Here is a 14,626-nt window from a genome sequence, read left to right on the forward strand (position 1 = left end):
ACGTTAATCCAAGAAAGTGCCAACGAGGCTAAATCAAGCATTCATCCTGGACCTGTTTATGCTACTTTTGTGCAATATCTCTGTGGTCAGTCAAACATAAGTAAAATGTAGCACATGTGCAGATCACATAGCGGCGTATGCGATCTGCACATGCACACGCTGATGACTCAAAAGTCAACTGACAAAAAAGCTATGTGGTGGGTGGTAGTCTGGCTACATTCGGACTATTCTGAGCCGATTCTAGTTGAGCTATGGCATCCACATGCTTTTTTTTTTATTTTTTAAATCAAACTACTGTATGAATTTGGGTTCTTTTGAGTGCATGCAAATGGTACAGATGTGTGTGCCTGTTGGTGTATAAGCTATGGTCAAGCTGTGTGGGATGCTGAAACTTTTTCGCCAGATAAGTGACACAGTCTGTTCCTATTGCCAACACAAATCCTCTTACAGGCTGAGCGTGTGTGTGTGTGTGTGTGTGTGTGTGAGAGAGAGAGAGAGAGAGAGAAAGAGAGATGGACAGAAAGCTTAATGTTGATAAACACACTAGATGCTAAGCCCAGCTAATAAAGCCACTGTTGATTGGAGGGTCTGACAAGTGTTGGCAACAGTGTGCCAAGATTTACTGAAGGAAACTCCACACTAGCACATGTTGTATTATCCAATGCTCCTGTTATTCTTCTAACAAAGCAAAAAAAAAGATCTCAACAGTGGATCATTTCATACAAACAATGTGGTCATTCACAGAGCATCGCACCCATCTGTGCCTAAATCCAATCAAGTAACCCTATTGTGAGTTTGGCACTATCAGGCAGCAAGTGGGACACTCTCACAATATTCACATTTATTACCCAGATCCTGTCGGCCGTGCAGAGTTGTGGAAAGTGTGGAATGTGTTGCACAGACACATGCAGGCTGCTCTCAAAGGCATCACTATCGTGAGTTGACGGATGAGCCCTTATGTCATAATCGCCCAGGTCAGATACACACCTCCAGTGATACCCCACACCATGGCATCACACACCCTTGTGTAACTGTACTCACTTACTCTGTACTTTGCGTCACGGCAGTACAACCCACATCTGTAATGATTTAGATTTAGACATTTAGGGAGCTTGTGTTTTCTGTTTTGGTACTATTTGGGATCCCTCATGGGTTTGATTAAGTAAAGTTAAATGTGAGAAGAATGATCTTGCAACAGACATGAAAGCTAATGCTCCGATTTGTGTTCAATCAGTGCTCCTTTGTTGTTAGTGACAGATAAAGCGCTCTATGAACCTTTGAAGTATCAGTGTTGGTTCCATTCCTGTTGATAAGGAGCACACTAATCATTTAAAACATTGTGTTGTGACTTTTACACTAAAGCTTATCAGTTAGTGCTGTAATTGTAATGAGCAATTAAAAAGATCATTTTTCAGATATTTTGAGTGGCAAATGTGTGAATGTGTGTATGACTTCTTCAGATGTCACTGATGTGGGCATGGAATTAATGAAAGGCGCAAGGAAAATGCAAATCCATTAAAAGGCATTTGAGAGGAGGTTCATTAAATATTGAAAAATATGTGGCTTCAAAGCAGGAGCAGCTTCAAGTTGTGGTCAGTAGATAGACCCCCTACAGTCCAGCCGTAGCTCCTACTCTGGCCTGCAAAAACCTCCATATGTAGGTCACAAAACACCAGCTCTGGGTCGCGTCTACACTGCACACAAGAGAGCTGGACAGATCCCCAGATGAAAATGCACCTCAAAGCATAAACATAACACACAAAGACTGTTTTCCCCCTCTCGTTAAAGCAGCATTTTATTACCTAGAGCTTCACAGACATCCTCCCTTGCAGCGGGGTGACAACACTACATGTGTAAAAACAAGGACCTTGTTTGCTGATGTTTCTAGCCTCTTATTTCTCCCAGTTGAGTTCACCCTTGACGAAACATCATGATTCACTCCAGTTTAAGGTACCTTTTACTGTATTCTCCTGCCCCGAGGAGCTACTCCACAAATATGTCAAGCGTTTCCCGGTACTTTACAGAAACCCAGAGCCTGACCCCAAAAAACCCACAATGGCAAGTAAAAATATCTTCCTGATTTTGCGCTGGTAAGAGAGGAGAAGGGGAGATAGGATAGGGGCGAGTGCTGGCAAAATAAAAAGCAAACAGCACATTAAAATAAGCAATGCTCCTGTGTTCTATGTCTGTGTAATTGTCCATTCATAAAGGGAAACCAAAAATATAGTCAATGACTGCCATGTGAGAGAAAGAGAAGACAATCATGGTGAGTCATGGGGATTGTTTCATCTTCAGTAAATCCATCCATTTTTGGCAGTTGTTCCACATCTCTTTCTCTATACTAATGCTTTTACATTGCGAAGAGCCAGTCTCTCTCAAAGGGGTCGTCACTGTATGTGGAGCCGATCAGCTTCACCAGGGTTTGACCGCAGTCTCAGGCCAGTTCTGTTGGTACTCCAGGTTGAGCCCCTAATGATGTAAGAAGTCCTCCCAGGAGCAAGTGTGGTCTACCAGGTGTTGCCAGAGGAAACGTATGAGCCAGTGGACGCAATACCAGGCAGGCAGGTTGGGGCATGGCCAGCACCACTCCAGGGAGGCCTGCAACAAGACCACCCTACATACAGCAGTGGTTTTGTGCTATGAATTCATCGTTATATACACATCTCTTCTTACAATGTGAAATGACAAAACCAATCCATTGAAGAAGGAAGAATTTTGGGTGTGGGTGGGGACCCTTCTCATTCTCTTGATGTTGGATGTATGTAACCCTAATTGTTCCCCCAGAGGGTCGATCAACCACACTCTGGTGTTGAGAAAACCCAGAACCTTATAGAGGCTTGTTTGTTTGGACGCAGAAGGCATGTCCCTGATGGAGCCTCATTGAATGGTTTTTGACAGCATTTTCCACAGATCTAATCCCTTTAAACACAGCTCCTCCACCTAGATGAATTACAGGGTTCTCGCAGGGGTCAGACAGGTTTTATTATATTGTCTAATGCGGGGTAGACAAATAAAGATGTTTGTTTTTGACCCAATTTCCCCCCCTTCCCAACCAAGGACGGCAAACACCTGATTATCAACCTGTAAGATTGGTTTGAGGTGTGATAAGAGTGAGTGTGTGTGCGTGTGTGTGTGTGTGTGTGTGTGTGTGTGTGTGTGTGTGTGTGTGTGTGTGTGTGTGTGTAAAACCAGGGTTGTGCCGCAGCAATGGCTTTAGCACAACTTTAGGCAAAAAGGTTTAAAATCACTGGAGGGGGTTATTCAGCAGCAGTGTGACTGGCGTTCCTAAAATGTCAACTGGATCTGATTATTGTCTACCAGGTACAAAGAAGTTTGCCATTGATCGGGACCTTTATTTGAACTCCTGAGGCCCCAGTCTGATTCCAGAGACTGTGGAGAGATCGGCAAGTCCAGATAAGCAGTTACCATGGCCTCTACAACCTCTTAGCAAGAGGAACAAATACTTTTTCTTTGCACCGAAGTGCAAATTTTACATCTGAAGTGAGTCTCCTTATCCTGCTCAGGTAGCTTTATTTGGTACAAAAAGGTTCTTGATCGTACAGTAAATTCTTGAAAAACTGTCAGATATTTTCAGAATGCAGACTGCATCACATCTGGAGAACATTTAAAACCTGTCAGACTTTTTAAGCATGGCACATCTTTTGGTATGCAGCAGAACATAGGCTTCAATCTCATTTAACCACTTTTGACTGCGATGTGATTGTCTTTGTGATTCTTTTGCATGGTTATGGGCCTCCTAATGCTACCACATTTGCTGCTTTAAAAGGTGTGTGGTTGGGGAGTGTGATCATTTGCATTTTTTTACCCAGCATGATTACTTCAGTTGTCCTTTTTGATATTTATTGATGGCCAGCAAAAATCTTCAACAAACCTGCTCGCAAACTACCGGTACTTCTGATGTGGGGTCTTGGTGTGTCTGGTTTTGAATGAAGGGTGCATTTTTTAGTCTCTGTCGCTGCACGCACATCCATATGTCATTGTCACATTTATGTGAGTGATGATTGACAGATTCATTTATGTCTGGCTCCTTGTCTGAGGAATTGGCCCTAAAGGGCCTATCACTGCTACTTGTGAGTACCTTGAGATTACAGTAAGTTGTCTTTGGCATCCCAGACACAGCCTGTGCAAGATAAGGGTCATATTGGGTCATATTTCAACATGGATTAGTGTGCCCACATGGATATTGGAATGTGTCCTTTGGGTAAGTCATCTGTTTTTTTAATCTTTCTTTATTTAAACTTGTTCTATTGTCAAGTATAATCTCACATTTTGGAAAACTATGGTTTTGTGGCATACAAACCAAGCAGAATTTTGTAGTATTGCCGAGTTATGAGAGACACTCCTTTGTGATAGGGTTTGGGTTGTTCTGTTCAGAGCACTAAAATCTGTGTCTCTTTCTGAACTACACAACTACCTGAAAAGGCTGCTATTCAAGCACTGACAATTTCTCTGTTCAGTGTCAATGAAGACATCCATTTCTTGGCTTCCTACCTTGAATCGTTATACCATTTTCATATGCAGTAAAGTGAAGACAAAGTTCCTATTTAAAGATAAATGTAATAAGAGCTTTTATCATGGCGCATTGCCTGTTGCCATGTTACACTTAGTGATATTCGAAACGATGGAAGGCTTGGAATAATGGCAGTTAGTCTTGTAAAGAGAAAATGGCCTGCATGATTGTCAGTTACAATAGATAGTCTGTAAATTTAACCCTTGCAAGTAGAGAAGAGACAAACGTGCCTCCAGCAACATCCCAAAAAAGGAATACATTGTCAGCATGAAACTGATGGGCTGTGCCCGCAGACAGAATTTGCAAGCCCAGACAGCAGTTACTGTAAATGATTTCATACAGGAGACATTGTGTTTGATCTCAACGCATCATTCTCCTGCACAGACGATGTTTCTCTTACGTGAAATAGTGTAGCTTTTGTTTTTTAAGACTAGAAGGGCTTTCATCTCCAACATCCTTCCCTTGAAACTAAAAATAATGTGCGGCAGGATATGAATATCAATTGTTCAGCTGAATGGCTCTTAGATCTGATACTGACAATTTTAATATGGAGGACAGCATCTTGTTCATGGCTGCTGCTCGTGCACAGGCTGAGGAGTGGCCATTTTCTGCCTCCATCACCATATACGTGCATACCTTAAATGCATGTCATGCATTTGAAGACAGAACAGGTCCTGTTTCACCAGAATCGCAGTGTAAACATGACATTGTAATCTCACTTCATGTAATTACAGTTGGCACATTTACAGCTAATTTTACGCATCGTTTACTGTGTTCTGTCGTACAGACCTGCTAGGACACTTGGAGCAAAATAATTATACTGCACTTACCAAAAAATTCAATCGCTCTCAAACTACAAGCCATAAAACAAAATCTGAGGTTAATTACTCAGTTGGAAATGTCTGCATCTGTCAAACTCAAGGAACATAATGAACACATGGCTGCACATCTTTCTCCTGAATGTGAGCTTTTATTGTTTCAACCACATTGTGTCTTGATTGCAGTTTAAACATGTGGGTCATGTGTTGACTTTGAAGTACAAGGGTTTGTTTTGTTACTAGTAATCTCAAGCAACCATGCATTCCATTTCCCATGACTTCATTTTCAGTCAGTTCAAGCAGGGCCGTTCCATGGTTACATAGCCTGAAGTGGAGGACAAAACTTGTGTAATTTGGCTCTATTGTCTACTCACTGTCAGCATGTGGGTTGACGCACTGGACAAGCAAGCATATTTGTACAGAGGGAAAGTAGATGAGAATTTTCTCCAGTTGTAAGGATGAAAATGGAGATGGAGAAATGGATGACCACTTCATCCCTTACAGGGTCATGGGTGGGGGGGAGGGGGACACATTTGAAGGCAGGTCCATCCCTGGATGAGTCGTCAGTTCATTGCAGGACCTTATGTGAGCATTTGTGGGTTCGGCACCTTGCTCAATGGTACCTCAGCAGTGCTCTGAGGGTGTTCAGGCATCTTCCCCTACAACCAGAACACCCACGGCTGCTCAGCCTAGTTCCCAACAGACTGAGCTACCACCACATACTGACTTCATATGTATATAATGTATTTCTGCAGCATAAGTCTGTAGTTTGATGTCTGATATAGCTTGAGGCTCTGCAATATTCTGGGTAACTAAAAGTCGATATATCAGGGGGTGAGCAATGCTAGATATTTTTAAGTCATAATTGATGTATGTCTGCAGTGTGCGTTCTTTTCATAGTGGGTCTGGAAGTCCATATGACCCGTAAAGTTTTATTAGTTGGTAAAGTCCTTTCATGCCAGCGGTGTGACCGTTAATCCAGCAGAACAGCACCTATCCGCTGCCAGGAAGCGCGGACTGCTCATAAAGGACTGTTTTGTTTTTACCTCCCTTCATGGAAGCAGCACCCTCCTGGGGAATTCATTAAGGGCTGACATCATCTCAGTCAGTTCGGAGTAAGAGAAAGAAAATATTCTGCCCGAGAACTCTCCCTCCTTCTTGTTTTCGCTCTCTGCCTCATCTTCTACCTGGTGCGCTCGAATCGTTCCCTTCGCGCGCATCTCCAGGCAAAACGCAAACGCCTCCCTGTGCGCGTTTACACTCCGGTTTTAAGCTTTTCGGATGCGCCCAAACACGAGTGTTCTGAAGGAGCGCGAGTAAGGTTGAATTCAAGTCCGCCTGGAATCGGGAAGTGGGAGGATCCGTCCATGAATGCAGCGGCGCTCCGACAGCCAGGCGGGCAGGCACCAGTCCCCGGTCAGTCGCTGGATGAGTGGGAGTTTGTCTGGTGCTTGCGGGCGGATTTAATCTATCAGAAACCGCCCGTCGGACAGGTTTTGCAGCTGTACAGCCAGTGGCCATGGGTTTCCACTGCGTTCTTTTTTGGTCGTGGTTGGTGTAATTTGCCACGTCTCGACGGATGAACGCGCTTTGTTGGATCGCTCTCCTGCTCCATCGGACGTTGCTCTCTGCGCACCAACACACCAACCATTCTGGATTCTGTTTTCTCTCTGGCGGATATTTCTAACAGGAGAATAATAAAAGGAGAATAATTGTATCCCGCGCAAGAGATGAAAGGTGGATAAAGGGAATTATCCCATTCTCTCTGTCGCCTCAGCGCTATCGCAGAAGCTCACTGTGGCAAGACACATGGTTCTCTTTGTCCGAAAAGCGCTGTAGCCTTGTGGGCGGTTGTGGATTCTTTTTTCTTGGAAAAGCTTGTTCACTCTTTGCATGGCTCTCCACGGCTGAAAGGGAGACGACCTCACGGCCCCGTGGATTACATTATTTGCAAAGCAGAATGTGAAACGAGGCCGTATTTTAGAGACCCATTGAGAAATGACTTATTTGCCTCGTTGTCAACCTTGTCACATCAAAGGTATGCGCGTCGGCTCCGTGTTGCTTATCATTTTATATTTTTTTAGCTAACAAGAGATATGAATATTATTTATAAGAAATACTACCATGTACCATTTATGACAGCTATTATTGTTTACATTCTGCCAGTGTTGCACAGCCGATAATTAAGCTGGTAATTAAAACAAACTAGTAACCTAAAAGAAAATTATTTTGTTTTACAGTACTAGATTTTTCACATTATTTGCCTTTTCTGCCGTATTAATTAACAGACAGGTCATAATTAAAGGCTGTCACCATATATATTATAACAGCCTCCATACATTTCTGGTTATTTTTAATGTATCTGCTAATAAAGTGTAATATCAACATCGTAGCATGTGGTTCAAATATTAGTTTCATCAACACAACTTTACAGAGTTTCTAAAAACAAGATTTCTTTGGAGAGCCGCCAGGTTTATTTGAGCACTTCAGATTTCCACTTGATCCCACTTCTTGATCCAAATGTCGTGAATAACATTGAGCCACTCGCTCTTTTTCACCCGTGCAAAACAGCTCGGGTTAGAAATGCGTCACTGGCCAGTTTAGACGCACGCAGAAGTGCTGTGACAGGAGGGCTGCGCGGTAGACGCTTGCTGTTCCACGGAACAACACTGCCACCAATGGGCCAGAATGCCAAGAGATTCATGTTTTTAAGAGATTCAAACATGACGATTGTCGCTCTATTCAGTCAGAATTGGTGACAGTCTCTAAATACAGATGTGTGCAGACTGTCTCATTTATCAGTGGTCAGTTATGTTCTTTAACTTTGGTTTATTCTGTTGGAAGATAATTGACATTCCATGTATGAGCTGTGATCCATTTGTGCTATTTTTCTCATCTCTTTCTCCTTTTCCAGGTTTCTGATGCCTGTTCAGAGAGACTTTTCAGCACTGTTGCAGTTAAAGGTACAGACATTCCTATCTACCTTGCTAAAACAGTAATTGGTGATACTGGATTGCTACCAGTTGTCCCGTGTTGTTAATATCTGGAAATTCAGATGTGTTCTTACAACACATAGGCCATGATGTTGAAGCATGTAACACAATGGTAACTACAAACAAAGACCTCCAGCAAGCAGCTCATTTCCCCACATATTGTGACTTGCAGCCATAGTCTAGTACAAATGCAGTACAGGTAGTAGTAACAAGGTCAAACGTCATAAAAATTGAATGGGATCTTCCTTGTCCCAATATCATTGTTTATTGGACATGTCATTAAAGTCCCTTCATAACTTTTAGAATGATTTTGCTAACAGAAAGACAAACAAACGCCGGCTATCACATAACCTTGCTGCAGGTGAACATCCTTGGTGGAGGTAATAATGGAAGAAAGCGAAATATGACAAATTCCTGTGGGTTTCTCATCGTGAGATGAAAAGCCTATTATCTGCATTTCTTGAACTGTCCTGTCAGATGGTGAGATGTGAAAGGCTACAGAGAGTGTTACTGATGTTACTGATGACTGAGCACACTGTACCCAGGGTGCAGGAATGACTTAAAGGCTCACGAGGCATGTTTATATAGCCTCTGTATTGTGATACCACATGTGGTCTCATTATCAAGTGACTCATTTGGCATTAATTAGGATTTTGGTAGGGCCATTACAGATTGCTAATGATAGGCTGTTTTGAGTGCACCAGATACACGGCCCCATAACTTTTATAATGCAGCCCCTCACTTGATAATGAGTTATAGTGAAACCTGGCCTTCAGCCCGAGTGTTCCTTTAAATCACTCCACATGTGGCCCAGGCTCAGAGCCACGGTGAATGTTTTGGGTTGATCACTATTCTAGCGACTTTTAAAATGAATATTGGCAGGTGTTTTGGGCTGATCAGACTCTTGATGTACAAGGGATAACCATTCCTTAAGTCTTGATGTCACTGGCTAAAGTTGACAAGAGCCACAGGCAGTTTCAGTGAAGAGAGGCTGGTAATGTGTTTGTTGGAGATGCCAACTGCGATGTCATGTTGGAGGAATCTAATCTGATGTGGCAGTATGCAAGGAGGCAGCTTGAGTCTGAGATCCCTGCTCTGATTCATTCTCCCTCAATCTGGCCACAAAGCCCAGGATTCCAAATGAATCTCCACCTTTGATTCCCTCCCAAACTTAATTTGCGGTCTCCATTCGAGTGGCTGCACTTGACAGTGTCTCAGTGGATAGATTTGGTTCCCTCAAAAGGCTTAAGACCCTCTTTGTGCTGCCAAAATCAACAGTCTTCCACCCCTTCTTCTCAGTGAAAGGTCAGAATATGAAAACAGTCTGCACTGTCGCCCTTTTTTCTCCTGCAGTCGTAGTCCATTTAAATATGTCTTCTTTTATTTATTTTTACCACTCGTGTCCCCTCCTCTTCTCTGGCCATATGCTAGTGGCTCCTGCCATCGTTAAAGTGGAGGACAAGAATTCAGGTGCAGGGAATGCCGAAAGCACAAGTATTGTTATGGAGTTTTTATAGTTTTTGATAACCATTATTCTAATTTACTAAAACTCTACTGGCAATGGAAAACATCAAGAGGCTCATTTGCATATGTGTAGTGACATTTGTCAAATAAAGTTGCAAGCATAAATACACAGACGTACTGAGATTTGAAATTGTGTCCTATGTGACACAGAGCACAAACAGTAAAACAATAAATACAATTATAAGAAACTATTCTACGGCAATACTACAAAACTATATGTGTAAATAGTATAGTATAATAATACTATAATACTGTATTACTAAATGTGCAAATATGCTATCAAAAACAATTGACAGTAACAGTATTGAAATATAGAAATAAAGTTGACACTGAAATGTATTGAATGTGTTACATGACAGTAGCACTATGGTTTGGGCAACATGGACAGTTGTTCAGCAACTTGTTACAAACATAAATAAATAAATATAAATATGGACCCAGACTTCAGGATCCAGACTTTGTGCGTGGAGAGAGCAGCAGAGGTTTTGGGTTCAAACAGGGAGGGTGTTGAGCGCCCTGCCCGGATCAGTGAAACTGTCCCTTATTTGCCTTATCCTGGCCCAGAGACTCCGCAATCTCCTCCCTGACGGCAACAGGCTCTCGATCATGACTCTGTGATAGGGGCAAGGGCTCAAGCTCCTCTCAGCAGAGGAACTGGAGCCACTGGTAAGCTTCTTTGGCCTGTGATGTGGTGTTGATGGTCCAGGCGAGATCCTCTGTGACACAATGGCAGTTGCAAGAAAAAAAAAATTATATCTAATTTATTTCACTTATTTTGCATCTGTTCTCTTGCTAGTTTATGTTGTATTTGGATTAAGTGCAAGGTTAAAGACCAGTAAAACTGCAGCCAAACTTATTTAGCCAATTTTGTTTGTGATAGCCGGCGTTTGTTCAATTTCAATTTCCTGTGGTTTTGAGTTGAGTTTATTTTTAAAGATAGTTTGAGCTTCTCTCAGGATTTAACTGCACAAATACTTTAAAACTAAAATTGTGATGAAAAAAATCAGCACTTGGTGAGTAAAATACATCATGTGTACAGTGTTAGGTGACTGTGCTTTGATATTCAGAACTCAACAGAGGTAGATTGTGAACGGGCCCTGATGTGTAACTGTGGTAATGACTGACTCTTGGCTGCTAGTCCTTCTGAGGCAAGGCTGGAACTCAACCTTGGTCTCTTTGACAACCAATGTGGGTCCTTTTCATCTCTCTGCCTACAGGTACTCACCTACTCAGTGATTGCAGTATTTTACTTGCTCTCTTTTCTTCTCTCCATGCTCAAGATCTTCACTGCATTTTTAAAAACTAAAATGCAGCTGACGAGGGCTCAGCTTTCACATTTCCGGATGTTTCGTTGTTTTTAAAGGCTATTGGTGTTTACAGTGCTTCATAAAGGCAGTCTCCGCTTGTTTTTTACTCGCTCCACCTTGCATGCTTTGGTTTCAATTAACTCAGGAATCAGTGAATGCTCGCCATAATTACAGTGTTGACGATGTGTTGTGTGTGTAATGTAATGCTAAACCCAGCAGAAGAAGAGCATTTCCTTCCCATAGACATCACGATTCCTCCCGTTCATTGCGTACAACGCCATGTATGCAAGCACACAAACCATATTTATTTCATGAGTATCACAACACATGCTGTTTAGTTAATATTTAACACACTGATGTGTATAGAGATGCAGTGATCAGAACAAAATCAAAGGTCATGTGGGCAAAACTTGTGCATATGGTCTGCATACTTCTCAGAGCTGAAGGAAATCATATTCTCTTGGAATATTACACTGCCTCTCCTACTTCAACATCCTACTTCATCATTGATTACTCTTGCTTTATTGCGGTTTTTTGGTCAAAAATCGAAACTGTCCCACAATACATGGCGATCAAAACTTGTAGCACCAGGTTCTACCCGATTGTGGGAACAGTTCCATTGAGAAGGTCATGAGAGAGGAACGGTTCCTGTAAAGCTGACCTGCGTGAAGATTAAAGTGATAGTTTTGAACTGTGAACTGCTGTGTGTTATAAATGCAGAGCTGATAACTAATGAAACAAATCTATGATGAATGTCTCTTTTTTTGTAGTTGTAGAGTGTTTTGAGTTTTTTGTTGCTATGTTCTCTTTCTGTTCCTGCTGTTGTCTCGGTGTTCTGCTATTCAACTTACATATCTGACTAGCAGGGACAAAAAGAAGTGCCCTCCCCTTCAGTGCCACAGTGATTTCACCACACTTTAGTGGAGTTAATGTAGAAATGAAGTGGCGAGACCCCGGGCTGGTGCCAGCGTGAAGAACACGCCAGTGAAGTGTGTCAGGCTTGAGTGTGCCCGTTGCCAGGGATGAGAATGATGTGCACAGTTGAAGGTCTAATGGTAGCAGCAATGGTAGCGTTTTAAAAAATAGTAAAAGAGGAAAGCAGAGGTGAATGTCAGTGGCAGACATCCGAGCTGAAGAGCGCCATGAATTGTCATAGACAGTGCAGTTCTGCTGGCAGCAAAATTGCCTGCAAGTGTGTTCCTGCTGTGTGGGAGGAAGCCAAGGGCTTGTTTTTCTCTCTGCCCAATTCTCCCTCAATTTCCTGAGAGGTATACTGCTGATGGAGCTGTTTTTCAGGATGAGAAGCACAGCCTTTCACGGTTCTGGTGTTGGTTTACAGTTCAGAGCTCCCAGAGGTTCCCCAACAGTGACCCCCGCCGTCTCTATGGGTTTTGTGTTTCAAAAAGCAAGGGCTTGACCTCATGTCCACTGGAAACTTACCTTCCCTCCACTGGCCTTTGGTTTATTCTTAAAAGCAGCAGACAAGGATGGGCTCTTCTAGATGCTCTTTCACTGCCAAATGTTCCTCTCTTCAGAGAAATAACTACTCAAGTAATGAAGGACTGTTGTTTTAGCTAAATCAAATTAAAACACTGCTTTGAGGTCATGTTTTGGGTAATAAAGCTGACGTCTCAAGGAGCTAAATCTAAAATGAGTTCTAGCCCATTTCCCAGCTGTCTTTGCTTCTATTGGATACCCATGCCACGATTAAGGTATCTCTTAAGGGTAAAGCAAGCTTAATATCCTGTCCTGCACAAGGAGAATCAGTCCCCTCTCTATCCTTCTTCCATTCCAGAAGCTCAGTTAAAAAAACAGTATGACCATGAAAGAGGCCTCGCAAGGCATTCATCATTTGTTGACGGGGCCAAATAAAGGCTAACAACTGAAATGAAGCAAGGGCCCTGTCTGTCTCATTGCTACAAATAGGAGCCCAATCCCTGCATCTTCACTTCACTATCTGGACTGTCTGCCACTGGTGGAACATGGTTAGGATTTTAATAAATGTATCTCTGACTTATTTCAATATTGCCATTCAGTCTCTGGCTGTCAATGTAGGAAGGAGGCTAACGCAAACAATCTAGTATCGCTGAGAAGATGGCAGCAATGTCATTGTTAGTCATATTAAGAGTTTTATCTCACAGGTTTGTGGCTAACAGGCATATTTCACGCTCAGACTCACCTGCTTCACACTTTTATACTCATTTAAAAACAGTAAAGAGCACTTGCATATCCAGAAGTAGAGTGAGAGTCCCTTCAGCATTACAAAGAGGTCATTCAGAGTTAGCTGTGTCTGTGGGGGTCTAAGTCTAAGTAAATCCATCCAAGTTAATGTATTTATTTCAGCACCAGGAGAGCTGGGGAGAAGTTGTGTGTCCACATCAAAGCCAAAAGAAATCCATCAGGTCAAAATGAAAGGTCTGCAATTACAAATATAAACATTTCTATGGGCTGCTCTCCACAGATCAAAGTTGCAAACCATAGATTTCACATTGGTCCCTTTATGATATGGCTCATAACAATATGCCATAAATGACTGGTTCTCACAGCCCACTTGTGTAACAATCGTCTGATTAGTGTTTTTATAGCAATAATTATAGCTACAATAGCCAAAATGAATTATTGGGACCTCAGATAAGTCCTTTTTATTTTCACTGTAGTTTGATTAATTTGCAGTCAACTCCTCAATGGCTTGTGCTGAAAGAGAATTGGATCGTTCAAGTTGAAAGATCCAGTCTCCTGAGTTGTTCCCCATTGGCAGCATCCACTGACATCTGCCACTCAACTGCCAGATGTACCCACACACACGAACAAATGCCACTATCACAACCCAGTAATTCACAGCTCACTGTTAAGACCTATTATGTCTGGACAACTTTGGTTCCTGCAGCAGAGGTGACTGAAACGCAAAACAAACCAGCCAGTGGAGTTATGGCAACAGCGTATGGGTTTATTCAATATGTTTTGTTGGTTTTTAGTTAAAGAAGAAACAAAAACAAAAAAAATCAGCCAGAGCAGCAAGTTGCTGCATCGGCTGTCTGCCATACGTACTTGTCTTCATTTGATCATGCAAGTTTGTCTTAAAACTTATGTCTCTACTAGCTTCAGTAGTCTGGTGTGTGGTCTCTCAGTGAGACCAAAACATCTATTTTGTGCGTTCTTATTTTCGCAGGCAACTGGTTACATGTGGTGAGGTTGGGATCTGGCCGTGAGACCTGCAGCGTAACAGGGTTTTAATGAAGCTATTATCATGTTATCATGACTTGTGCATGAACACAGTTAAGTTCTGGTTTGAGTTGTGTGTTTATCCTACATAGAGCATTGTGTAGTGTACCAAACTTCAAAACATCAGTTCTTTCACTTTTTAAATTGTCTCTCTTTTTAACCACTGACCTAAGTCATCATGACCGTCTTTGCCCCTTTTTTCTCAGGAACACTGTAAACAAACAAAAAAAT

The 14,626-nt window shown here is 42.3% G+C and overlaps 1 protein-coding gene across 12 annotated transcripts in view; it reads left to right on the forward strand.

The window, feature by feature from the left end:
• The window catches only part of auts2a (activator of transcription and developmental regulator AUTS2 a), a 284,512-nt gene that overhangs the window by 249,573 nt on the left and 20,313 nt on the right, over positions 1-14,626 (forward strand). For 11 of the 12 annotated variants that reach the window (XM_029848305.1, XM_029848293.1, XM_029848297.1 and 8 more), the window contains one exon: positions 8,264-8,312. In XM_029848305.1, the coding sequence (XP_029704165.1) occupies positions 8,264-8,312 (49 nt within the window). Of the gene's footprint in view, positions 1-6,268; positions 6,766-8,263; positions 8,313-14,626 lie in introns of those variants that run through there. The other variant, XM_029848303.1, reaches the window with a different exon arrangement.

This window comes from Takifugu rubripes, chromosome 15 (assembly GCF_901000725.2).
Source record: "Takifugu rubripes chromosome 15, fTakRub1.2, whole genome shotgun sequence".
In the NCBI taxonomy this organism is placed as follows: Eukaryota; Metazoa; Chordata; class Actinopteri; order Tetraodontiformes; family Tetraodontidae; genus Takifugu; species Takifugu rubripes.